Source organism: Symsagittifera roscoffensis, chromosome 3, assembly GCF_963678635.1.
Source record: "Symsagittifera roscoffensis chromosome 3, txSymRosc1.1, whole genome shotgun sequence".
Lineage (NCBI taxonomy): Eukaryota > Metazoa > Xenacoelomorpha > Acoela > Convolutidae > Symsagittifera > Symsagittifera roscoffensis.
Genome location: NC_087064.1, coordinates 80,945,018 through 80,970,609, shown reverse-complemented (window position 1 = coordinate 80,970,609; position 25,592 = coordinate 80,945,018). Strand labels below are relative to the sequence as shown.

General features: G+C 36.6%; 1 protein-coding gene across 3 annotated transcripts in view; it reads left to right on the top strand.

The window, feature by feature from the left end:
- LOC134841143 (uncharacterized) overlaps positions 1 to 25,592 on the top strand; it is a 112,121-nt gene that overhangs the window by 26,655 nt on the left and 59,874 nt on the right. For all 3 annotated transcript variants that reach the window (XM_063856941.1, XM_063856939.1, XM_063856940.1), the window contains exons 21-46: positions 648 to 846; positions 2,700 to 2,799; positions 3,115 to 3,358; positions 3,580 to 3,735; positions 3,965 to 4,191; positions 7,151 to 7,343; positions 7,551 to 7,736; positions 8,014 to 8,186; positions 8,476 to 8,592; positions 8,871 to 9,057; positions 9,314 to 9,462; positions 10,277 to 10,394; positions 10,721 to 10,920; positions 11,401 to 11,528; positions 13,810 to 14,021; positions 14,366 to 14,668; positions 14,968 to 15,117; positions 15,513 to 15,628; positions 15,978 to 16,133; positions 16,451 to 16,543; positions 16,878 to 16,980; positions 17,234 to 17,379; positions 20,686 to 20,912; positions 23,961 to 24,085; positions 24,375 to 24,598; positions 25,215 to 25,419. In XM_063856941.1, coding sequence (XP_063713011.1) covers positions 648 to 846; positions 2,700 to 2,799; positions 3,115 to 3,358; positions 3,580 to 3,735; positions 3,965 to 4,191; positions 7,151 to 7,343; positions 7,551 to 7,736; positions 8,014 to 8,186; positions 8,476 to 8,592; positions 8,871 to 9,057; positions 9,314 to 9,462; positions 10,277 to 10,394; positions 10,721 to 10,920; positions 11,401 to 11,528; positions 13,810 to 14,021; positions 14,366 to 14,668; positions 14,968 to 15,117; positions 15,513 to 15,628; positions 15,978 to 16,133; positions 16,451 to 16,543; positions 16,878 to 16,980; positions 17,234 to 17,379; positions 20,686 to 20,912; positions 23,961 to 24,085; positions 24,375 to 24,598; positions 25,215 to 25,419 — 4,437 coding nt within the window. The remainder of the gene's footprint in view (positions 1 to 647; positions 847 to 2,699; positions 2,800 to 3,114; positions 3,359 to 3,579; positions 3,736 to 3,964; positions 4,192 to 7,150; positions 7,344 to 7,550; positions 7,737 to 8,013; positions 8,187 to 8,475; positions 8,593 to 8,870; positions 9,058 to 9,313; positions 9,463 to 10,276; positions 10,395 to 10,720; positions 10,921 to 11,400; positions 11,529 to 13,809; positions 14,022 to 14,365; positions 14,669 to 14,967; positions 15,118 to 15,512; positions 15,629 to 15,977; positions 16,134 to 16,450; positions 16,544 to 16,877; positions 16,981 to 17,233; positions 17,380 to 20,685; positions 20,913 to 23,960; positions 24,086 to 24,374; positions 24,599 to 25,214; positions 25,420 to 25,592) is intronic.

Genomic DNA, 25,592 nt, shown 5'->3' with positions numbered 1-25,592 from the left:
TTTGTAATTTTGTGGTGTATACAAAGTCCATATTGACATACAAACTTATGGCCTTGTATTATTCAAAAATGTCTTTGAACCCTTTAAAACCGAGTTTCCCGCGAAGAAAGTACCGACATCCGAGCTCTTCAATTGTTCATGGAGAACCGCTGTTGTTTCCCTGGTTAAGAATTATATACATTTTGTTTGGTAATTTTTGAGCTCAGAATTATTTTTTCACCCTCAAGCAGCGAGCACGGATCAGGGTGGGCCTCGAGCATCCGACGTTTCGATTGCGAGGTGGAGGCTTAACCAGGGGCGGATCTAGGATTTTCAAGAGGTGGGCGGATTTTCAAAAAAAAATTTGAAAATTTTGTCAACCTTTTTTTTAGGTCGACCAAATTGATTTTCTGAGCTCTCCCAAAACACTGTAAATACCCCCATTTTATTTTGACCAAATTTTCTGCGCCGTAGGCAAGTTTTTGAAAAAACAGGCAAAAAACGATTTTAGGCACTTTTTGGAAAATTTTGACCAAAAAATCGCCATCATCATCAGTTTTGCATCGCTATCGTATTTTTGCGCTATTATAAGTATCGCAATATTGTGCTTTGCCTCTGAGTTAAACTGTTTTTTTTTATTATTTTGAACACTTATTTTCTTGTTTCAGAACTGGGTCGGGACTGCTTCAACTTCCAGGACAACAGAGGCCAGGCGAGGAAAGTGAACCAGGTGCACGAGTGCATGAACAAATTAGTGGGTGGAAGTGGAGGCAGACCGGTCAAGTCCATTCGCGAAACTGGCAACGGAAGGATGTGGGCCAATATTGACCCAGATGGTGCCGGAGGAGTGGATCCCTTCCAAGTCAGGCAAGTGGACCACTGCTTTTATGGTTAATTGCTACTTTCCAGATTAGACTAAGGAACTCATTAGATGTCAATGAACGAAGTGAACAAGACACCTGATTAGGTCGTGTTTTTTTTTGTTCTGACCATTGAAAATGGGGCGCAGCTTTGTATTCAAATCTGTTTAGATTTTTTTTTTTGGTTTCCACGCGAAGTTAGGTACCGTAAATAATAATTGGAATGGGTCGATTGAGATATCATATGAAAGCTTTTTCAGTCGTAATTCGAATGGCATTGAAAATATTTCAAAAGATTGTCCCAGTGTCGAGAAAAAACGGTTTTAAAATTTTTGGGTTTACTTCAATTTCAAGCGAGTAAAGCGATCGAGTAAAGATCGTTATATGAAAATTTAATATGTTTTGAGCAAAGAAAAATTGATTTTGCTACCAAAAAAACTGTTTTGGAAGTTTCCTTCCGCGCTTTCATAGCCGGAAAAATTTTCTAAAGTTTTTTTTTTAATGTTGTGCAAACAAAATTAGAAATATTTAAGCTTTTCTAATTTTTTCAATTTTTTGTTCGTCATTAATTTGAAGACAAATATTGTCGGTTATGCCTATTATTCTAACTTTCTACACGATTGTAAAGTTCTCTAATCGCGCCGCGCACTAAAAATGCCGTTATTTATTTATTTTTATGAATGCTGTCGGAACAATCTGTGCGACTTGCACAGCAACCGGTTATCAGTATTCTTCTTTGTTTTTTATTTTTTAAAGTTGAATTTAAATCTATTTGCTAAAAGGAAGGCAAAAATTTTGTGCTTAATGAACTTTAATTTTAAGACTTTTGAAAGAAGTATAAAAACTAGATGGTGCGCAGTTCTTTTTCCGACCACTGAAACTGGAGAGAAATTTTGTATTCAGGTGTGTTATTGTTTCTTTTCGACCACCATTTGAAAACTGGGGAGGAACTTCCTATTCGGGTGTGCTTTAGTTTTTCCTTTTTTGTTTTCCACACAAAAAAAAATTGATTGTATTTTTCTAAGACTATGGTCGGAACCTTCTGTGGTACTTGCATAGTAATCGGCCATCCTTGTCTCTTTCTTAAGTTTTGTTTTCCACGCAAAATCAGATGCAACAAATAATCGTCGGAAGGGATCGAGTAATATATCACATTAAGGCATTTGAAGTCGTAATTCGAATCCTATTAACAAAAATTTTTAAAATTTCTGTTTTCGAGCGAATAAAGCAAGACAAACATTCATCAAAAAGCAAACACAAAATCTGCAAAAAAGTTGTTTTCCGGTCAACTGTTTTTGAATCAAATTCCTTGATTTTTTTTTCTTTATCGAATGTACTTATTTTCTAGGCTTTGTTTCAGATGCGCTCACAGCCGAATGATCAAAACCCCGAAAATATGCAAAAAAAAACTATTTTTTGTATTCTAAACATTTTTCTAGAGTGTTAGTTTTGTGAAAAAGGTGTCAAACATAAAAGATTCAAAAAACTTTAAAGTGTTGCAATTTTTTCGTGGTAATTTGAAAGTTGAAAAATTTTTTAACTAGTTAAACATTTTTTCGGTTTCTTTGAGATCTTTGCACTTCTTCAACTTTCTGTTGACTATGTTTTTGGTGTCTATTTTCGAAATAAACAAATATTTGGCGATTAACAAAAGCTCATCTGATTGATTGTGATGCTATCAGAATCTTGACCATGTTATAGTTTAGGAGAGTGATACAAATTGTTAATAATTGCTTGCATTAGAAAAATGAATACTATGAATTTTCCAGTTTTTTGAATTTTTGCTACAAATTGTTTAAAGCAAAACGGATAATATCTGTTTCATTCATTCAAAACTTAGTAGTGTTTTCCTGGTTGCAGATGTCTGGGTGATTTGACAGTGGTTGACTCTTCTGTCACCAGGGTGGGCAACTGCTTCAACGTTACCTACAAGAGGCCAGCAAGCGCTATCCAACTCAGGGTAATTGTGCTTCCATCAACTTTTCTTAGTAACTCTGCATTAGATTCTTTTTCTATGATTAAGTGTTCTACTGCAAGGTAGAAGTGATGTGTCTCATTATGACCGGTTAATTCATGAATCCCGGTAATTTTGTTAACTTATCTTTTTACGCGTTGATTATCACTCAAAATGAGGTTTGACTTCATTTACATTTTTTTTGCCTTTGATTTTTCGGCCAAAGCAGCGCCCGAAATTCATTGCCCGTTTCAATTGTCTTAACTTAATGTTTTCTTAGTTGATGAAAAAATGTGTTTTTAAAAAAATATATTTATCTAGGCACTGGCAGAAGTGTCCAAGGAGTGCTGTCAGGGTCTGCAGACGATCGGAGAGGAGTGTGAGTCGATCAGTGCGCTGATGCCGAATGGATCCCAGACATTCACTTTCTACAACTTCACAGGAGTGCCACTCATCGGATACCCCGGACAACTGGGCAGACCTGATCGTTCTTGTGCCCAGGGTGGCCAGTGTAAAAATGAGGAGGGAAAACAGTGCGACCCAGTCGACCTCAAGGATTTCAATAGTAAGTTTTTAGTTTGTAATTGAACTCTCGGGGGGACATTTAATTGCTTTTTTATTGACGGAAAGATTTTTTTCCTTTCGGTCAAAAAATTTCCGTAGCGCATCAAAATGATATCAGACTCATTTCAGTTTCCGAAATGTTAGATTACTTCTTTTCATGTTTCTCACCCAGTATTTGAAATTTTAAACAGCCCCTTTCAACTGTTTTTGCAATCTTTCTAGACATCCTGATTCTGGATGATAGCGTGTTCCTGTCCAAGATCTGTTCCAACGATCCAGAAGTGGACCTGGACTCGTGCCAGTGGAAGTTGGCTGATCCTCACAAAAAGCGACCGGACAGAAACACAGCCGTCAAGTGTTCACGACACAGACCCATCTGTAAGGACTTTGTTTTTGTTCATCGAAACGTTTGGTTAATTTCAAAATCATCAGTTTGAAATGATGCTAATTGTTATAGCTATAAGTCAAAATAAACATTTACACTATAGATCCTAATGATCCTTTCTTATCCTAAAAGTTTTTATGGGCGGGCTGGATCTAGGATTTTTTCGATTGGTGATTTTTCAAGGCAACAGCAATGAAGAATAACAACTTTCGCTTTCCTTAGGTACGGGCAGGGACTGTCACGAGTCGCAGCTGTTCAGCTTCTGGGCCAAAGAGAACAAGTTCAACTGGAAGATCTACTCAGACATCCGCAGCTGGACCATGTTTGAGAAGTCAGGAGTTCAGATCATAGACCCCAGCCAGGTGAAGAAGACCTCCACTGACATAGAGAAGGATCCGTGCACTGTGTGCTGTCAAGTGGGACCAGACAACATGCCGTACTCCCAAACTGTACGTGAAGTAGCTGCTAAATTTTGCTGTATTTAAAAGCTCTATAGACCGTTTTTTTTCCGAAAATTTTTCTTATCTAACCAATCTTATCTTTAAACTTAATGTTTAGTCGTGCTCAGGCGCGGATCTAATGTTTTACCGAGGGGTCGACCCAATTGTTCGACCCAATTAATACAGCGAGTACTCTCAAACGCTAAAAAGACTCTGTTTAGCCTAGAAATTTTTAGAGGTAAACTTTGGAAATAACACGCCAAATTGGTTTTTGGTAGTTTTTTGACGGTTTGGACTCGTACTTCCCCTCAAAATTAGTATATGTTGGTGCCTGTAGAAAAACAAATCGTTCGGATGTTCGGCTCAAATGACTGTCATTATCCTTGCGATAAGCAATGGTATTGCAATTGGGTACTAGAAATTTTTCCCGTGAATAATTCTGGTCACAGAATGATCAAACGGTAATCAGTATGGTGAAATAATCAGCATGGTTAATTAATAGCATGGTTACTGTATTGGCCTTGTGTTTACGTTAAGAGTTGCTTTTATTCGCTTATCAGATTCAAATTTTTTGGTAAATTTTTGGCATTGAGGTCGCTTGACTTTAATTATGTCGGCTTATTTTCCTAATGTTATACTAGTCATTCCTATTCACATTAGCATCAGCTAAGTGTATTATTAGGAACCTTCTTGTTTTTCTAACCTAAGTCGCAAATATTGGTGCAACTTCTCAGGCATCTAAACAGATTTTTGATAGCATGTGCTTTGACATTCGAATAGTAATAAATTAACACAAATGATGCATTTTTAATTCTTCAAATGAACCGAAAAAAAACTAAATCTTTCAAGCAGCATAAAAATCATAAAAAATCGATTTAAGAAGTTTTCTAACTCAATATATCTCGCAATTAAGAAAAATATATGATTTCTACATAATGTGGTTTTATGTTTTTCGAGTTTCACATGCCTAGTTAGTGTGTATGTCTTCAGTTTGTTCTATTCCAAATTGTTACTTGTAAAATTGTGTCTACTTGTGTTTGGTGCCGCTTTCGCTGAATTACTTTGGCAATTTATTAACATATGTAGCTGCTTCATTCGTGACTAGTGTTTATCGGTGGTTAAGCATGCGTGGCTAATTGGTTAGTGCGTGAGACTCAGAAGCTCTTGATTGCAGTAGGTCGCAGATCGAATCCTTGACCTAGCCGAATTTTTACTAATCCGAGGCTTATTTCAATTTTTTCTTATTGCACTTTCTATAGCTGCTTTTTGTCGTGTTCTCACTAGTGTTTGCGAAGCTAAGCTTGACTTCCGTGTTAGTATGTTGATTTCATAACTACTGATCGCTAACAGGAAATCTAAATCAGCCTCTTAAGTTTTTCGTAGTACAATTAGAAAAATTAAACCTAAATAATAGTCAACTTTTTTAAAAAAGAAACAATTTTCTTAAGGTCAATTTTCGGCTTTTCAGCTTGTTTGTTATAATAATTTCAAATTCAATCAATTATCGAGCGCATCGGGCGTTAAAGGTAACACATATGCTTGAGACGACAAATGCGTGTGGTTCGAATCCAGCTGGATTCTTTTTTTAACTAGAAATTTTCTGCTTTTTCATGCAATCGTCCGTCTCTTTTTTCGGCTTAGTTACCGTTGCACGGACTTCTTTTGAAGATTCAGTTTCATTCAATTTTTCTGAAGACCACTATTGGAAGTAATGGAGCTATACTTTTTTGCTAAATTTTTCCTGCGTTTTTTAGAAAGTTTTTCAATATAATTTTTACAAACTTTACAGAAATTTTATTTTGTCGGTTAATGAGCACGGAGTCATTATGGATGCGATTATGATTCTAGCAATCGGCATTTATCATATTCTAGAGACTAATATATTTTTTCAGCTTAGCCCAACTTTTTTAGCTTAGCGGTTTTCGTCTCAATTTCTGTAATGCCAGTTTGTTATGCTATGTTTGTGTTGTATTCCAAAATTTGTGCTTTTTGGTTTTCGACCTAAACTCTGTTGGTTTAGTTTCAAAATTGGGTCTTACATTCACTACATACAAAGCACTCCTGACACTTTATAAGCAGTATATTTCATTTGATTTTCAGCTTATTGGCTGTCGGTTTCTACAATTTTCCGGTTTTGTTTTAAAGATCGATAAGACTCTGGCTCTATATTTTTAAATGCTCAACATCAACCTCACAAGGTCCTCTCGAAAAAACTTAAATAAATTTAATCATTGAAAAGCTTCCTTTTTAACTTTTTTGAAAGTTTTTTTCTTGTTCCTTTTTCAATTTTTTTCTCGGCTCGAAGTCTTTTTTTTGCTACTTTTTTAAAGTCATCAGCGTTTTAATCTTATACTTGTTTTTATCGCAAGTGGTGCGAAGCTCAGCTTTGCCTCTGTGTGAAATAGTGCCGTATGGGGACCCTTTGGGTGACGAAATGAGTCGAATCCTTAAAGGATGGAGGGTTTACCCCCTAAATCCATTTCTAGTCGTGGTGATTCTTTTTCTCTTGAATTTCCTCTTTCTGCAAGAAGAGGAAAACCAACTAAACTATACAATGTTTATTGTTCCTAACACACAAGCTGTGGAGAAACAGCGGATTCGGGTGTTTTATTTTTTCCCTACACAAATTCCCACTAGTACCACAAGAACTACAAAGTGACTCGGTACTACAGGATCGAGTTATATATCAAATTCAGGCCGTGTTTCTAGCCGCAATGAAACATTTCTAAAACGTTTGACCAGCATCGGCGACAACTGGTTTGACTAGTGTTTTTCCCGCCCCACTCGCCAAAAAGTAATTTTAAAAAATCATTTTAAAATAATATTCAAATTGTAACTGTGTTTGAAGTTGCTGCTGCGTGAACAGCATCCGGATGCTCTTGATCTTAGATTTTCATTTTTTGAGCGGCTGTTTAAATTGTACGCTCAAACCCTGTGAACCCTGATGACAACTTGTCAATTTTCATAGGTACTGCCTCTAGAAGCCGTAAATAACAACTCAGAGTTGTCCTACTTCGACTCCGAGAGCTGCTTCGAGAAAGTGATCGATGCCAGCACTTACTGCTACCAGGACATTGCAATCTGTGGGAACTCTGAGGGGGTGAAGATGTCTTTTGCAAGTGGAAACGACACGGCTCCAATCAACATCGATAGTTTGAAAGGTAAGCTTCTGGTTGCATCGTTAGTAGTCCAGTTTTTGTTTTTGTAAACGGGAGAAAACGTACTAGAACCTTTAAAAGTTAGAATTTTTTGAAAATGTTATGCGAATTGAAATTCACAGGTTGTTACAAACAAACTTTTTGTAAAGATAAATAGTACCACAGTAACAAAAAAACGAAAATTGCTCAAATAATCTTAACTTTTTTCAGAAGCTGTCAGCACGGATAAAATGACTGTACTGAACATGTGCTTCTCTTCTGACATCTGCTGTGCAGCTGGCGACGACGCAGTCTACGTCAGAATTGTGGATAAAGACCAGCTGCCAACTAAGAGTTTCACTCTGGAATCATCAGGAGCTGTTCCGGATGTGAAGTTTGCTGGAACCGTTTGTTCCAGTGAGCAACAACAAACTTGAAATTTTGCATAATTCCGAAAAAAATATCTCTTCGATTTGTTGATGCATTGAATAAAAGAACCTAGGTTGCGTTTACGAAAAAGCAGTTACCTCTGGATTAATCTGTAATATCATCTCGTGTTTAAATTGTTACTAGACATTTCAATTAGGAGAGGAGGATTTCTAAGCAATATCGTCAGGAAAAGAATAATCAATTTTGATCTCTAAGTTCCCAATGAAGGGTTTTTCTCGATTTATTTCGAAAATCTTTTTCCTAGAACTGGAACCAACATGTGTGAGTTTGACTCGCAATCATAGAAGAGACATGTACATTAACAAGTACCTCGAGTCTGGCTACTATGCTGTGGATCCGGATGGACCAGGAGTGCTGGAACCCATCATGGTACACTGCGACTTTGACCACAAGGATCCAAACAACTCCATCTCAACAGTTAGTACAGGAAGCAGACAGATCATGCAATGTGTCATAGCTCGAGACTTCTTTCTCACGGCAAAGTTTTTTGCAATGGAGTTGATTTTTGCGCCTGCCTTTATTATAGGCCTCATTGAGTTCTATTTGACAAATGAGTACGCAGCCTGGTTTATTTCCCTCAATGATTTCAAGGAGTTTCCTAGCATGCTCTAATGTTTAAGATCAAATTGAAGTCATTCGCTGCTGCTATTAAATTGTTTTGTGTTATCTGAATTTACTTTGTAATATAATTCTGGAATCATTTCAGCCGGAAGGACAGAAAGACCCTGAGGATGGCGAGGACTATGACTTGGAAGAGCTGACTAACAAGACGTACGTGGACCAGGTCAATAAACTGGCTGAAGTCTCAGGATTCTGCAAACAGGTAAAACCACATTTCACTCGTAAATTTAAAATGAAGACATTTAAAAGTTTTTGTCTGAGATACAGGTCTTGACATGGGCAATATTTTTAACTTATCTCGTGCATTTCCTTAAGAATCTTACACAAGCGCCGTCCAAGAGTTTACCAAGATTCCTAATTAAATTTTAAAATATATCTTTTATTTTCTATTATATATCTTTTGATATTATCTATCCGCTAATTGCATTTTAGATGAGATTTTAAAAGCTTTTAGACAATATCAATTGCTTGCGTTTTTAGCTCGTGGACTATAACTGTGTCTCCAAAGCTCACCTGGGCCTGGAGGCAGTTAATGTCTCTTCGGGACGAGCCCAGTTCGACCTCTACTCATACAAGGACGGACAGTTCGGCCCAGGTGCCTCCCACTATGGATTCGACTACGTGGGATGTGTTTGCAGCACTACCTACAGCTGTTCTGTCAAGACAGGTACACGTTATACAGACCAGAATCAAGTCTAAATCTGAAATAGTAATTCATGCAGATGATTTTAATTTATGCTTTTCTTCTTTCGGGTCTTGTATATTAGTTTCTGTTAGGTTTTGTTCCATTAATTAAAAGATTTTTCAATTTTTTTTTAAAGTAACTTACTTCAGACTTGGGGGGGGGGGGATTCAGTTTTTTTTTCGCAAAAGAAGATGTAGCTTCTGAAGACGATGTTGAGATTTGATTTGTTGATCTGTAGATCTGTGTAATTGTGATGCGGATGGCGCTGGATATGATGGCGCCCACTTCATGGACAAGGACTCTCTTCCGGTCACTTTTGTGGCCGGACCAGAGTGGACTGACGCACAGTACACTACCACTGTTCACCAGATGCAGTGTGCTGACAATGTATGCCGTTATTTTCTCCTTTTCTGATCAAAGTTTCATATTTCGCATAAAAAAGTACTACTAATGACTAAATTCATGAAAGCAGTAAGATAGAATTAATGTTCATTCGGTATTTCCTTGCAATAAAAATATTTTGCTTCAAATTAAGTCTCTTTTTTTTATAGCACGCAAAGATCATGATTACAGGCTGTTATAATTACGATTATTGTTTCCGATTATTATCGAAGAATGGGAAGGAACTTTGAATTCGGGTCGGTTTTTCTCCATCCAATTTTGACTACCCCAAGTAAAGGTCGTTGGGGGCCAGTGTGGTTTCATATAAAAGCCTTTTTTGGCTGTGATTTGGATTCTAAAAAAAATCGATAAAAGTAATCTCTGTGTCGAGAACAATTGGTCTGAAAATTGTCGATTTTCAGACTAAATTTGACCAAAGCATTGATGAGAGGCTGACCTCCCAGTACAATTTAAATTTTATTTTATTGCCAAAATGTTCAGTTCATGTTACCCATGTTTCCTCTCATTCTTACAGTTTTTCGATTTAATTCAGTCGCTTTTTTTCTAAGAAAAAATCAAATCAACCTTGAATAAATTGAATAGGTACAAAAAAAACGAAAAAGAATACTCAAAGGTGAAAGAATATCGAACAAAAAAGTTTATAGAAAGTTTGATTTGTTTCCTTTTTATTGAACCAATGTGATCGGAACATTCGGTGCTACATGTACACCAACAGATTATCCTTGTTTCCTTTTGAAGCAACAACATAAATGTGACGAAGTGTCACTGTGACTAAATGTGATGAATTTGTGTTTTTCAGTTACCTGTGATCTACGACAACAAGACATGCGATGACCTCGTGGAGGCTGGAGTGAAAGAAGGCTACATTGTTGTCGACTCTGATATTGTGGGACCAGTATTCTGCAAAGAAGAGGAAGGTACTTGGATGTACTATATTATTCGAGGAGTTCTGATTTTTTAATCTTCTCATTTCTCTCCAAGATGACTGTTTGATTTAAAAAACAATGGTCTTAAATCGCGCTCAGTTATCGAAAGCCTTACGGTCCTTCAAAATTAGGTATTGCTATTTAATATGTTCATGATCAATCACCTTTTTTTCTATCACATTATCTTTTTTTTTCTTCAAAAAACCAAACAAAAGTTTTCGACTTCGACAAAACCTTTTTTATGTCCTTCTATATACAGTTTGTTTCTCTCTGCTTTGAAAAAGAATTGAAAGAGATCTGATCTTTTGTTGATGCAGACCAGAACGTGTTGACAATCTACCCCGACAAAGTCACTGATCCAGACGAGAAGAGCGAGACTGAGGAGCAGTTCGATTGTTCGGAGGAGGACAAGGTCATCGACATCGACTACGCGGGACTGACCAACTATGACCAGATGAAGATCAAGGAGTCCCACACTTGTCATCAGTACATCCGATTCTGCAGTGACTCCATTGGGGTGGGTTCTTGGCCCCTTCGTTCATTGAAACAACGGGCTTTATTTTTTTGCCACCTTCCAAAATGCACCGCACGTGCGATTTGAACCAGCAATCATATGATTGCTGGGCGCCATCACTACCGGAGCGTGACAAGGTCATCCACTTTTGTACGGCCAACCCTCAAAGAAGCCATACAAAAACGCAGAGGAATACTATGTTTGGCTCGAAATTCATTGAGCTCATTAATCGTTTTTTCCTAATCTTCTTGAACTCTTTGAATGAAAATTGATTGGAGAGCTTTTGAAGCGATTGAGAATAAATAGGAATCCCGAAAACTGGCCATAGTTTTGTTTTTTAGGTGCAAAAATTCTTTTTAATTAATGGAGAAAGTTTAATACTGTTTCTAATTTTCTGTGAATAATTGTATTCATAGATACTATGACCTCAGTGAACTGATGGTGGTTTCATCTATTATAGCATTGCCCTGTTGTTTATCGCAGGTGTCTGGTAACCTGCAGTGGTATTCTGAGGACGTGGATGGGGTTGAGACGGGACCCTACACTGTGTGGGGAGGACAGGAGTCCGGATGCACATGCAAAAGAGACGACACTTGCTTCGACAGATCCAAGTGAGTACCAATCTTTCTTTATTCTTTTTTTTCTGGAACAAACAAAACAAATCCGAAGAGTTCCAAATTTTGTGATGCGGTCGATTTTCCGGTAATACCAATTTTTTTTTAAATTAAATAGCTCGAATATGCGATATTTGTATCTTAAGAATGACCCAATAAGTAGCAAATTCAACCCTCCCCTGGGTTCTATTTTCTGGCATTTTTTTAGTCAACCAACCCGGATTGATGGGCATCAACACTACCGGAGTGCCACAATGACATCCACTTTCGTACGGCCAACCCTAAAGTTTTTTTAAAGCCACTTTGGTGCAAATTTAGAATAAATTTGCGGGGGAGCGCATTCCGAAAAAAAACACTTTTTCAAATCAAAACCTTGCTGTTTGTACCAAAAACATGATTTTTGGCCAACAACTCGAAAAGTCGTAAGATCTGCGCCTGAACCCAATAATATCTTCTTATTTACACTTGTGAGAGCAAGTGTCTTGTAATTGGGAACTGATTTAAAAAAATTTTTTTCCAGTAAACACTTTTTCTTACAAACCTTACCTGCTTCACTATTGAACTTTAACAACCGGACCTTGTTGTTCCGACTTTCGATACGAAAGTAACGGAATACTTGTACTCGGGTGGATTTTTTTTTTCTTCAGACAAATTTCAACTTTTTAACTAGCCATTTTTGACGGATTTTTTTTTATATCATTCAAAAGGTATTGTTGTCTTGAGCATAAAATTTGAAAAGATATTTCACCTGTGATTGTTTTTCGTAAAGTTATGAGGGTTTAAAGATTGCCATTTTGACCAATTTGGGACAATTAACGCGCGATATAATTCACGCTATTAACGAATAAGCGGAGATTTAATCCGTCTTGTAAATCGTTCCAAATTGGTTGACGAAAGGTATTTGCCATAATTGATTTGTTACAAGGAACGAAATCTATCTTCTTATTTTTTATATGGCGTGTGGGGGGATGATTTTCATAAAAAATTTCAAAATTTAGAAAAAAAAAATTTCATTTTACTTTATTTCATTTAATTTTTTTGTTAATACTGCTGCTCCATAAACCTTAAAAGGCAGTCGGAACATTCAGGGCTTTGCCCTGAAACGAGCAGTCTTGTTGTTTCGGTTTTTGATACAAAAGTAACGGAATATTTGTGCTCGGGGTGGGTTTTTTTTTCTTCAGACAAATTTCGACTTTTTAACTAGCCATTTTTGACGGATTTTTTTAATATCCTTCGAAAGGTATTGTTGTCCTGAGCTTAAATTTGAAAAGATATTTCACCTGCGATCATTTTTGTAAAGTTACGAGGGTTTAAAAATTGCCATTTTGGCCAACTTGGGACAATTAACGCGCGATATATTTCGCGCTATTAACGCGTAAGCGGAGAGTTAATCCGTCTTCGAAATCGGTCCAAATTGGTTGAACGAAGCTTATTTGCCATAATTAATTTGTTACAAGGAACTAAATCTATCTTCTTATACTTTATATGGCGTGTGGAGGGATGATTTTCATAAAAAATTTCAAATTTTAGAAAATTTTCATTTTATTTTATTTCATTTAATTTTTTAATGTTATTACTGCTGCTCCATAAACCTTAAAAGGCAGTCGGAACATTCAGGGCTTCGCCCTGATACGAGCAGTCTTGTTTTTTTTGAGTATCTATGCGATTGAAATATTTTTCCGGTAAAATTTGAATTGTGGGATTTTCGTCTGTCTAGTCAAGTTTTGTCTGCTTAGTTGGCACATCGCGGATTTATTATGTGCTGCTAGCAATTTCCACTGTATTTTCAAGTGCATGTGTTATTCATTGTATTTTCAAGAAGGACTTTAAACTTAAAAGATTTTTTTTTTCATAATATCTTTTTCTTCGGCTCAACTTGTTTCTGTTCAAAGAGTATCGGCTTCGATTCATCTTGAGAAGTTTTTTTCCGTTGCTTATTTAATGTTCAAATGTCTGGGATGAAAATTTCTGTGAGATATTTTAAATTTTGGTAGACCCAGTTTAAATTTTAGTAGACCCAGTTTATTTTTATTACGTTTTATATGTTTGACCAATTTTTTAATGTTTTTATATTTTTGTTTATCTCAATTGATGCGATGCTCCGCTTCGCCTCTGTGTATATTTTGACTCTGAAGCATCGACTTGCGACCTTTCCCGAAAATTTTTTCCGAAGAAAAAATATCAGTAAATCGAAAAATTTTACCTCAGCGCTGGAATGGAACTTGCTAGTTTAGCAAAGATGAATTGCCATTTATATGTGTACTTTAACATTTCATAGGGAGTGCAACACAGATGCGTTGTCTGGTGTGAACACGGACGACTTGCTGTGCGACGGTGGCTACATGGACTACAAGCAGGGACAGGCAGCTGAGGCCTCTTTCGGATTCCTCACTCGAGTAGTGGTGAAGACGGACTCAGCCACTCAAGGCAACTGCAGTGCTAACATTACGATTGGACCTGTGAGGTGTATGCCTGCCGAAGAAATACCAAGTGAGTTTCAATCAAGAACTGTCAACACTTGTCACCATCAACATTATATAATAGTACTGGTGAAATTTTCACAGATACCACAACGAAAATGCATGTCTCAGGTCTTCCCCCCACCATATTTAGACAAAAAACTTATTTAAGTTCATTTATAACTGTGACCATTACCAGATTTAGGAATTTTGCGTGATTCATAGACGACTTTGTTTTAGAAATCATGACGTGTAATGTGAACATTGAGGGGTTTTCGTGTTTCAGATTTTAACACCATATCACTAGTATGATAAATTGTAAGTGTAAATGAAACGCAATGAGTTATGATCAAGTAACCAATATTTTTCCTACAGAAACTAACGAGTGCGAAGAAGTGTACGACGACTGCTTCCCTCGGAACAGATCCGAGTGCATCGAACAAGACGACGGGTTCACATGTGAGTGCATGGCGCCTTACACTGAAGCTGGAAACGAGAAAGGAGGTCGGAACTGTGTGGACGTGGACGAGTGTGAACGAGAGACGGACGACTGTAATAAACATGCGGAGTGTACTAATTTGGACCCCAAATGGGAGTGTACTTGTGGCGTGGGGTTCACAGGGTCTGGCAGCGACACTTACCAGCCTAATGGAAATTCAAATGACGATGGTTGTTTCGGTTAGTTCATAATATACTTAATTATTTATTGGATATATTTAGGGACATTACTTATTTTTTTCGTTGAAACTTGTTTGACTAGTTGCAAATAAAATCTAATTAGCTTTCAAGATGAAGGTTTTAACTGTTAGTCATTATTTACAAAAAATTGTATTCATTCAAGGCATTTGTTTTCTTGAGAACTTTTTTTTACGAGTGTGATCCTTGTGTGTTTTCTATTGTCAATTGCGAATTGCATAATTGCATCATTGACAAAAATACATCACCACGTGATCAATCATTTATTAATGACTTTTCAGACATCAACGAGTGCGAGTATGACCCCAGTGACCCTAATGCAGACACTAATGGTCCATGTGGAGACAATGCCCTCTGCTACAACACCTATGGCTCATTCGCATGTGTGTGCCCCTATGGATACAGTGGAAACGCATACGTCGAATGTCAACGTGAGTTCCATCAATTTTTTTTATCTGGGAATGTACTTGGAAGGTACGGGAATATACTTTCATCGGGGACGAAAATGTCCAAATTCGAAATTGAATTTTTTTCGTTAGTGTTCCCTTAATGGGCAGTGTCTGTCAAGATCGATACAATCGGCTTCTTAATTTTTTTAATTATACGGAAAATGAGCTTTTCTAGGTTTCTTTATCCCCTGTAACCTAATTTAAAGCAAATTACGCCTCTTTTTAATCATCAGTGGTTTCTAACTTGTTCACTTAATTACGATGAGAATCATTGTAATCTTTCTTCCATCTGTGGTTTTGATGTTCTCATATCATGAATTTTGACGTTCTCATATCATGAGTTTTGACACACCCATTTTCTCTCCTTTTTGTTGCAGCTCAGTGTGAGTGTCTCATCTGGGGAGATCCTCATTACATCACGTGTGATGGACTGGTGCACCACTACATGGGCAACTGCAGACACCAACTGCTGGGACCCTGCCAATCATCCATGGTTAGACTAAACTAACTAGTCAAATCAGCTGAATGAAAAATATTATTCTCTCCTTCGTTAAAATCAATCAATAGAACTTGTTACTTCTTGCTATTTTACTGCTTAGGATTTATTTTTTAGTAGTTTTGTGTGAGCTAGTGAAAATTGGACCATGTTTGCTTCGATTGGTTTGATTCAATCAATCAAGGTGTTTTATTTATCTTGAAAAGGAAATATGATTGCTTTTGAAATCAAAAACGACACAGCTCTATGGTTAAGGAGTTACCACTTTATGTGACCATGGTTAATTGTGTGACCAATAAGTTTATCTGGAATAGTTGACTAGTACAACTCTATCTTTCTGTTCTAGGTAGATGACTTCCCGTTTGTGATATTTGGGACGAATGTTCTGGACAAGGGATACCCTGACAAGGATGGAGTGGTGAGGACTAAGAAGGACAGTTACACTAGCTCCATGAGATCAGTCGAGGCTTGGTTCAGACACGACACAACTGAACCATTCGTGGTATGCATGTCAACTGCTGATTAAGAATAGTTATAAGTATTAACAATCCTAATGATATAAATAATTACTCGAAATCCTTGAAAATGAAATGTTTCATCAAATGAATCCAACAGAAGCTGGTGCTCTTATGTGCGCGTCTCAAAGGGTAGAAAAATGCGTGTCTGAAAATCTAATTAAACTAAAAAAGATTTTAACTCAATTTTAGCATCCACATTCAACGATTTTTTCTACAATATGCAATTAACCGTTCTTTAGGCGTTGAATGACTACATGGTGAAACAATTATAAGTTAGATAATGTAATTCTGAATGTTCTAGAAAATTCTAATGGAGATGGACCGCATTGAAGGCGGAGATGTGAAAAAGAGTCTGACTATTGATGGAATTGGAAAGAGGTCTGCTCACAACATCGTAAGTTGACCGCATTATACAACCAATTCAGGAGGCAATGAGTTCGATCCCCATTAATTGCACAGTAAACTCGTCCATTACAGTGAACTTCTCAATAAATCTGGCATTTCGTTTTTCCGAGTGCCAGACGAATGAACTGCTTCAGATCAAGGTAGCATCTGTAATGACTGCTTTGAAACTCGATAATCGATCCCATAAGAAATATGCAGAACTTTTCATACGACCCAGAAAACACGTTTTGTAGCTTTGACCAGTTTAAATTTTTGCTAGTTTATGCCGTTGATGTATTACAGCAAGTCTAGCTTTTGTATCATATTTTCAGTTTTTTTTGTAGAAAGACGCTCAAAAAAGATTCACAGTAGACCAGGAAGGTGACAATGTAGTGCTGAGGCTTCTCGGATTTGGCCAAGCACCAGTGATCACCATCACATGGGACGGTGAGTAACTAACAAACGGCTCATGCTCCAAACCCTCTCGTCCCAATAAAGATTCTGTCTGGAGCCCAATGAACTGGAATCTAACTATTTAACAGCTGCTTGTATCTTTTCATGTCTACTTTACAATTTCTTCTTGCAAAGAGGGATACTATAACGAGTTCTAAATCTGTATATGCTCAAACCTCAAAATTATCGAGCTTCTGACGCTCGTTACAAGCATCTTTTTTTTCGAAACTCAGAAGCCTCTTTTCAGGTATCCGACAAGCCAAGATTGAAGCAAAGAAAGGCTACGTTGATGACGTCAAGGCTGCTCTTAGAATGTTGACCAATGAGAGCACAGTGTGCGGTCTGTGTGGAAACTACGACGGAATTCCAGGAAACGACCGACTGCCCAAATGGGTAATTGCACAGATCTGGAATTTAGTTATTTGGTATACGTCAATTATGTTTTATACGTCAACTTTTTTTGTTTTGAGAGCAACTGTCTTAACTGCAACGAATAAATAGTCCAGTTCGCCTTAAATAATTCAAATTAAAAGGTTTAAAGCTGATAATTTGAGCAACGAAATTTAAAAAAGGTGGCGTCAAAAGTGTGAAAGCTAAACCTTTAAAAAAATACATTATGAATTTTGTCATTCGGTTCAGTCTTTCCAGTGCTTTTGAAGTATTTTGTTTTTCCCCCTAATTTCGAGCAAAAAAAGCGAGCGAGCAGGCTTATTCTAAGAGAATATGCTGGCCATGACATTTTTATTCAAGTCCAAAAAAAATTAATTTTACTCCAATAAATTAAGTTTTGATTTTTTTCAGAGCGATTTCGGGAATAAACAAATTCCAAAATTCGAAAAATTCTAAGAAGATACAAAAAATTCTATAAAGATACAAAGGAGATACAAAAATGAAGCCTAAAAAGTACAAAAATAAGTTTGTTATTAGGGTCAGTCTTGCCAGTGCTTTCCTTTATCGATGGTGTTTTTTGTTTTAATATTTTCATCTTAGTTCTTCTAACTCTTATCATTTTTTGTATCACGAGTTTATCTATGTAGGTCTGTCCATTTTTGTTCCGGAGAGAACTTTTGTTTTCGGGCGTGTTTTCGTTTTTTTTCCTACTCAAAATAATCTTCGGAATATATCATGTTAAAGCCCTTTCAGCTTTGATTCCAATGACATTCAAAAAAATCTCATAGAAGTTTTTCTGTGTCGAAAAAAAAACAGGTTCATAATTTTTTGTTTTTTTTTCGTCTAGTTTCGAGCAGAAAAATTGATCGAACAGAACAGGCTTATTATAAGAGAATATGCTGGCCGATCAACTTTAATTCAAGTCCAGAAAACGTAATTAAATTCAACTATTATTTTTAAAAAAGTTTTTGTAGCGCAGTTTTGAGAATACAAAACTTCAAAAGTTTCTGAAAAAATATAAAAATGAAAGTAAAAAAATTTAAGTCATTTTTTTTTGAAAAAGAAAACTGTTGTTCAATTTGCCTATTGAATAATAGTTAAGGAAGGTGCATTTGTTTAAAGTTTTCGTTAAGATTTTTTATCGCACCTTGCACACAAAACGTCACTAATTTGAAGAAAAAAAATGTATAAAAAAACTGCTTCTTGTTTTTTTTTGTGTATGGTCGGAAATTTCGGTGATGCTTGTACCGTAACCGGTATTCTTGTCTTATTTTCCATTCTTCCCAAATAGTTTCGACTTACTCCATATGAACTCCTCCATGGTATGTTGTATTTCAGTAATTTCTATAGTGTTGAACATCTTTCCATTTTTGTTCCGACAACAGAAAATAGGGAGGGACTTCGTATTCGGGTCGGGTGTGTTTTATTTTTTTTTCCGCGCAAAGTCAGGTACCACAAATAATCATGTGAAAGGGTCGCGTGATATACCATATTGAAACCCTTGCAGCTGTGATTCGATTTCTGTTTTTACCCTTGCGATAAGCAAGGGTATTGCAATTGGGCACTAGACTTTTTTCCGGTAAATACTTTCGTTCACAGGACTCATCTGGACTCCTGGTGGTGCCTTGGTTCATGATTAACTCAATTTCATTAGTTTTTCCTGCGCTTTTGGTCTGGAGGTAGCAAATAGGCCTAAGACGGCCAGGTCATGGGTTCAAATCTGATTAGGACTTGTTTTTTTTTAAATGATAAATGACTTGTTTAAAACAATTCCGGCCTATTATTTGTCTGCTTATGTTTTTTTGGCTTAGTTGCTACAACTAAGAATCGTTGGCTCTTTTTCCTTTTCCCCTCACCTCACATATACATCAATTTTATGTTGTAACGATTGGTTTTACAAGGTTAAGTATGAAGAACAAATATGTTTGTCATAGCCTACTTAGTCCGCATACCAATTTTTGTAACAACCGATGATGTGAACAAAACTTTACTATTAAAATTTCGCGGATGGGGGGAAGAAAAAGAGCCGAACCATTTTGTCTTTGGTGTAAACAATTTTTCATTCCACTATCGAACAGCCACAATGAAAAGGTCACAAAAACAAAGCATATGCACTATCCGACAGCAAAAAGCTAAAAGTAAAAAACACGAATGGATTCTAATTTCATTTTGACTTCTAGTTTATTTAAAAACGTGCGTAGTTTTTAAAATTCCAGCGGAATAAAAAATTACCTTTTGATCCAGTTTCTTATATTCTGAATGAGATAACTGAAAAAAAAAAATGCGAATTATAAACAATTCTTGAAATTTGACGAGCTTTAACGTGGTATTTTTTTCTTCGAAATTAGAAAGTTGGCTATGTTTTTTGTTTTAATGTTTCTGATAAATGGTGTAATTTGCTTCTGAAAGTAGACCGCAGCGTTCTGGGTAGTTCTTGAGGTTTTGGATAATATTTTTTTAATGAATTGGTTGTTAAGAGTGGCATTATCGGCGCTGGAAAGATGCTCTGGAAATGAAATTCATTTGTTAGGAATGATGGGCATTTTAAGCATATGAAAAAAGAATAACAAAAAGGTGTCAGCACAAAACGAAGATACGCCTAGCGCTGGATTGAATGATCACCGCCTCAAAATAGCTCTTATTCCATTTTTAGATATTGTCTTGCTGAGATACTATCAATAAGCTTGGGCTATTTGTCAGTAGTAGTTTTTGAAATTTGCAAAAACTTTGCCCAATTTGTAATTAAAAAAACTTTGCCCATATTTGTTATTTAAAATAACTTTGCCCAAAAATTACTATTACAGTCATGGACAAAAAATACTATTTCAGTTATGGACTTCTAGTTTTTCGATTTTTCACGCTCGAAACTTGTGGCCTATCCGCTTCTAATCCTTACTTACAACATGGCAACCTCTGCCACATGACATTCCAAGTGAAAATAAATCACAATAAAACTACCATACAACCGTCAAAAAAAGGCCAAAATACAACCGCCTCAGGCAAAATTTTGAAAAACAGGCCAAAAACGGCTTTTTAAGGCTTTTTTTTAAAATTTTCACCAAAAACTCGCGGTTTTTCGGCGCGCGCTCACTCCTCAAAATTACTATATATTGGCGCCAAAGGTGCCTTTACTTAACTTTTATAGTCCGTCACCGAAAATGAATAATCTCAAAATAGTACAAAGGGGACCCCTTAAATCCGCTGGTGAGAGTATATATTCTTGCGGAGTTAACTTCGTTTGGGTTTGTCAGCTGCATTGGTTTTGAGTTTATTATGAGTATGATTAGTCTTACATTGCGTTTGCTTTAGCCCGATACCCATTACTACTACCGAGACAACTACCGAAACCTGGATGCTGAAACAGATCCAGCCTCGTGCAAAGACGACCCACCGAGTAAAACTGAAGACCCATCTGGCATTTGTGGCCCCGAAATGCTGCCAGAGGCCACTGAAGTGTGCGACATGATCATGACTGAGTTCAAGGAGTGCATTGACTTGTTCTCGAAGACATCGGGTGCGTCGGCATTCCGCGATGCGTAAGTGCTGAATTATTTAATAGCTAAATGCAGCTTTTTACACTTGCGATTGGGAAGGGAAGCGTTATCAAATCGGAAAATATACTTTTTCGGGTTAGCAACTTGTCTGACAGAATCACTTGTCTTGTTTTATAATGAATTCAAATTTTGAAGCTCTCCGCCACACTTAGTCTAGAGGCAACGAATACGCCTGGGACGGCAAAGGGAAACGGGAAATTATCCGTTTATTTTTTACGGGAAATTTTTCTTCAAACGGGAAATTCTCCGTTTCAAAACAGTTGACGGCTTATTATTTATCTGTTATGTTTTGCCGGCTTAGTTGGCACATCTTAGAAGTTTCTTGATGTATGCAGTTTTCATTGTTGTTTCATTTTATGTTTTCCCAATTTGTAATTCTACTAACCTTGACTTCGTATATTTTCCTTGTTTTGATTTTTTGCTTCAAAAACTTTTCGTCCGTAAAGGTTTCGGCTCATAATTCGTCGGCTTACTCACCTAATTTTGAATTGTTTGGGGAACCATGCTTTTTTTGCTTTCCTCCGGATTTTACAAAACGTTAAAAGTCTCAGAATAAAATTTATACTTCAAAGTTTTTCATGACAACAATTTTATTTTCGCTGAAAAATTGTTTTTAAATTTTCACTAAACGCCGTCTAATGTGTTTCTGAACGTGTTTTCCGCTAATAGAACATCATTCCAGGCAAAAAAATTTCGGTAATCGCATTATGCTATTTGGGTTGTGGTGTCGCAAGTGATACGAAGCTCCGCTTCGCCTCTGTGTTAAAAACCGGCTTCTTACTATTGTTCCCTTCAAAAAATCCTGCAAAGATATCCTCTCATGTAATTTTTTTAGTCCGGAACTTCCAAATATTGCTCAACAATGTCCTTTTAGGCCTTATTTTTTGGCAAGCGTTTTGCAAACGGGTACGGGTATTAGACTTTTTTCGCATAAGGAGTTTTGTTCACAGAAAATATAACACGTGTTTTGAATGCTTCGTAATTAATTCAGATTTCTTAGCGCTATGGCTCACTTGGTCTTGAGTTAACAAGTGCACCTGGAACGTCAAAACATCCTAGGTTCGAATCTGGCCAGGGCTTGTTTTTTGTTAAAAGGAAAAAACTCACTGGAAGGAAAATTGTCGGCCTATTATTTGTCTGCTTACGTTTTGTCGGATAAGTTGACACACAACGGGTTTTTGTTGTGCTTTAAATGCTTTTCATGTAATTGGAAATGTTGTAATTTTTTTCTTGTGAATCGTTGATTTATGACATTTGATTTTTTTTTGTTTTTTCCTGTTTTTCGCTAAATGTTCATTTGGCCTCATTTGTGAACATTTCAATTTACATTTTATCGGCTTGGTGACCTAAACTTACGTTTTTTGAAGGAAAAATAGATGTTCATAATCATGTTTGTTCTCGGAGGGGGAGTGTAATTAAAGAATTTTAAACTGTTCGAAAGTTTTTCATAAAAACAATTTTGTTTGCGAGTCAACGGGAGTTTACCTAATTTTACCTAATTTTTTAGCATAGTTACCGCTCGATAAAGTTTTTCGAGTGCTTGTTTATTGCCGGAGATTGTGTGCGGGATGTGTTTTTCTCAAACCAACATCATTGCAGACAAAACTATTAAATTTTGGTGGTGGCGATTTTAAAACGTAAAAAAAAAGACTTTTGGATTACCAACTTGTTCAACAGAATCATTTGTTAGTGTAATTGATGTCGCATTGTTTGTGTGAAAATAGCTCAGCTTCGCCTCTGTAATATTAATTGAAATTCAAGGAGCATTCTGCGTATTTGGCGCAGCACTAATACCCAGGCCTAATGAGGGTAATTTTCTGTTATTTTTAAAACTAAATTTACTCATTTAATTTTTTTAAATTTTGAAGAGCATTGAATGTTTTTTGTTCTTTTTTCAGGAAAAAAGTTATAAAATTCTCCAATAACTACAGTTGTTTTTTACCATAATAGTAACGTTTACGATAAGGAAAGGTTATCCACACTAAACATCAATTTTTTTCAGGTCAACCTTTGGTATTACATAATCTTCGATTTTTTGTCAGCTCTGAGGTTTCGTAAACAAAAGACAAATTTTGAGCGGTTTTTCATTCCAAATTCACGTTGTTCGAACTTTTTTTGTTGATTTTTTTGGTCGGATTTGGTGTAAGTTCAGTTTGTTTCTTTTTCAGCTCTATTTGTCTTATAAGTTTACGGCTCATATTACATCGGCTTAGTTGCTTCGATGAGCAAACATTAATTTCCTATGCGTGTGTTTTGAGGAAATTTTTTGTGAGTTTTGAGGTTTTGTGAAGAATTTTTTAAACCTATCAAGATTTAGAAACCTATCAAGATTTTTGTAGATTTTTTTCAACACTTTTCTCTTTTTTCTTTTTAAGCGGCTTTTTAACAGTGTATTTGTGTGGTTTTGCAAGTTTTGCGATGTTCGCTTTGCCCCGATGTATGTCAACAAAAATTGCAATTCAAAAAAGTATAAGATTGAAAGTTTTGCAATGATTCTAACAATATTCGGCCCTTTGGTTGTAACTGTTATTTATAGTGATGTAACAACTTGTTTTATCGTTGTTTCGACAACCTAAATTGGAAGAAAAACCTTGTACTCATGCACGTTTCAGTTTTTTAACATTTTCTTTTCCTTGCAAAGTCAATTATCACAATAAACCGTTAGATGATGTCTAGTGATATCATTTTATATCCTGTTCAAACTTGACTCGATCTATTTTTAAAAAATTTCCAAAATGTTTTCTCAGTGTCGAGAAAAACCTGGTCATACTTTTTGATTTTTTCGTCTATTTACACAGCGGGTAAAATTAGTAAAGCATTTTAATAAAAAACTAAAAATACTGAATGAATGAAAATTTTTTAGCTCAATTAACAAGTTTTCTCAGTGTCGAGAAAGACCTGATCATACTTTTTGATTTTTTTGTCAAATTACACAGCGAGTAAAATTAGTAAAGCATTTTAATAAAAAACTAAAAATTCTGAATGAATGAATTTTTTTCAGCTCAATTAACAAGTTGTTGTTGTTTGCAGGTGTATGATTGACCACTGTAAGTTGAATGATTCCTGCTCTACCATTCGTCTCTACTTCGACATGTGCAAGTCCATGGCCAATGGTGCCCTCAGGGCCAAGATCGAAAAAGAACTCAGCATCTGCGGTGAGCTGGATAGTTTTTTCACCCCCTTTTTAAACCCCTGGCAACTTTTTCTTGTTTTTTGGTGTGATTCATGGCTTCAAAGATGGTTCAAAATCAAAATTTATTTTATTATCACATCTGACATGATGCTCAGCGTTCTGAAATTATTTACAGCGCTGCGAAAATATTTGACGAAAATTTGGAAATTCAAATAGGGGGGGGGGGGGGGGTGAAAAGATCAATTTAGCAACTCAAGCATCGATTAGTGCTGTGAATCAACGAAAGGAAATTTTGTTTATGTGTTTACCAGAGGTGGAATGTGAGGAGGGCTTTGAGCCGAAGAACTGTTCGAGTGAGATGGCCTTCCAGTGTGACCTCGTTTGTGGATCCCCCCAGAACGAGACCATGTGTGCTCAACAGATGTGCAACCCCTCCATGTGTGTGTGCAAGGATGGACTATACAGGGAGGGCAGCAGGTGCATTCCCAAAGAGGACTGTGGATGCTTCAAGAGTGCTGAGGACGGATACTTCAAGGTCAAGTCCAATATTATTTTGACCATTTATCCAACGAGGAGAAAAGACATTATACGAAATATTCCATCCTTCGCGGATAAATGCTATTGTACCCTCGGTCGAAATATACAAGCAGGGGCGGTTCTAGGATTTTCTCGAGGGGGGGCTCTCCCAAAGCATCAAAAAGACCCTGTTTTGGTCAAATTTTCTGCGTCGCAGGCAAAATTTTGAAAAAAAACAGGCCAAAAAAGGCATGTTGCACGCTCCCTTCCTCAAAAATTAGTATTTATTGGCGCCTTGAGAAAAATTTTAGGGTACTTACCAAAAATAGATATCTCAAAATAGTACAAAGGGGGGACCCTTTGGGTCGGCAGGGGGTCGAATCCCTGAAAGGGGCGCATCTCCCCCCCCCCTAAATCCGCTACGGCATACAAGCCATTTGTTTGGTTAATTCTTTAGGCTGAGAATTATTGCCTCACCCTCTCCGTTAACGAGCCTTATTGTGTCCGTTTTGTCAATCGAATCAAAGTCCTTTTCGATACTCGAGAAGAAATATTTCGAGTTCAAGAAAGATCGAAAAAAAATAACACAGACGTTGATGATTATTTATTGAGCGTGATAAAATCCATGTTTACAGAATGGAGACTTCTACATAAACGAAGACTGCACCTCGAACTGTACTTGCAAATCAGAGACTGGTCAGTTCGACTGTGCAGACAACCTCATGTGTGATTTGGAGATAGCAGTTTGTGGACTGGACACTGAAACATCCCAGCACACTTGTGACTGCAACGAGGGATACAGGATCGGACAGTATGCCAATGGAACGTGGCACTGCCAAGGTCAGTCTATAAATCATATTCATCAAAATTAAACTCAACAAAAGCAAATTCATCAAAGTCAAATTCATCAAAATCAAATTCATCGAAATCAAATTCATCAAAATCAAATTCATCAAAGTCAAATTCATCAAAATCAAATTCATCAAAGTCAAATTCATCAAAATCTAATTCAT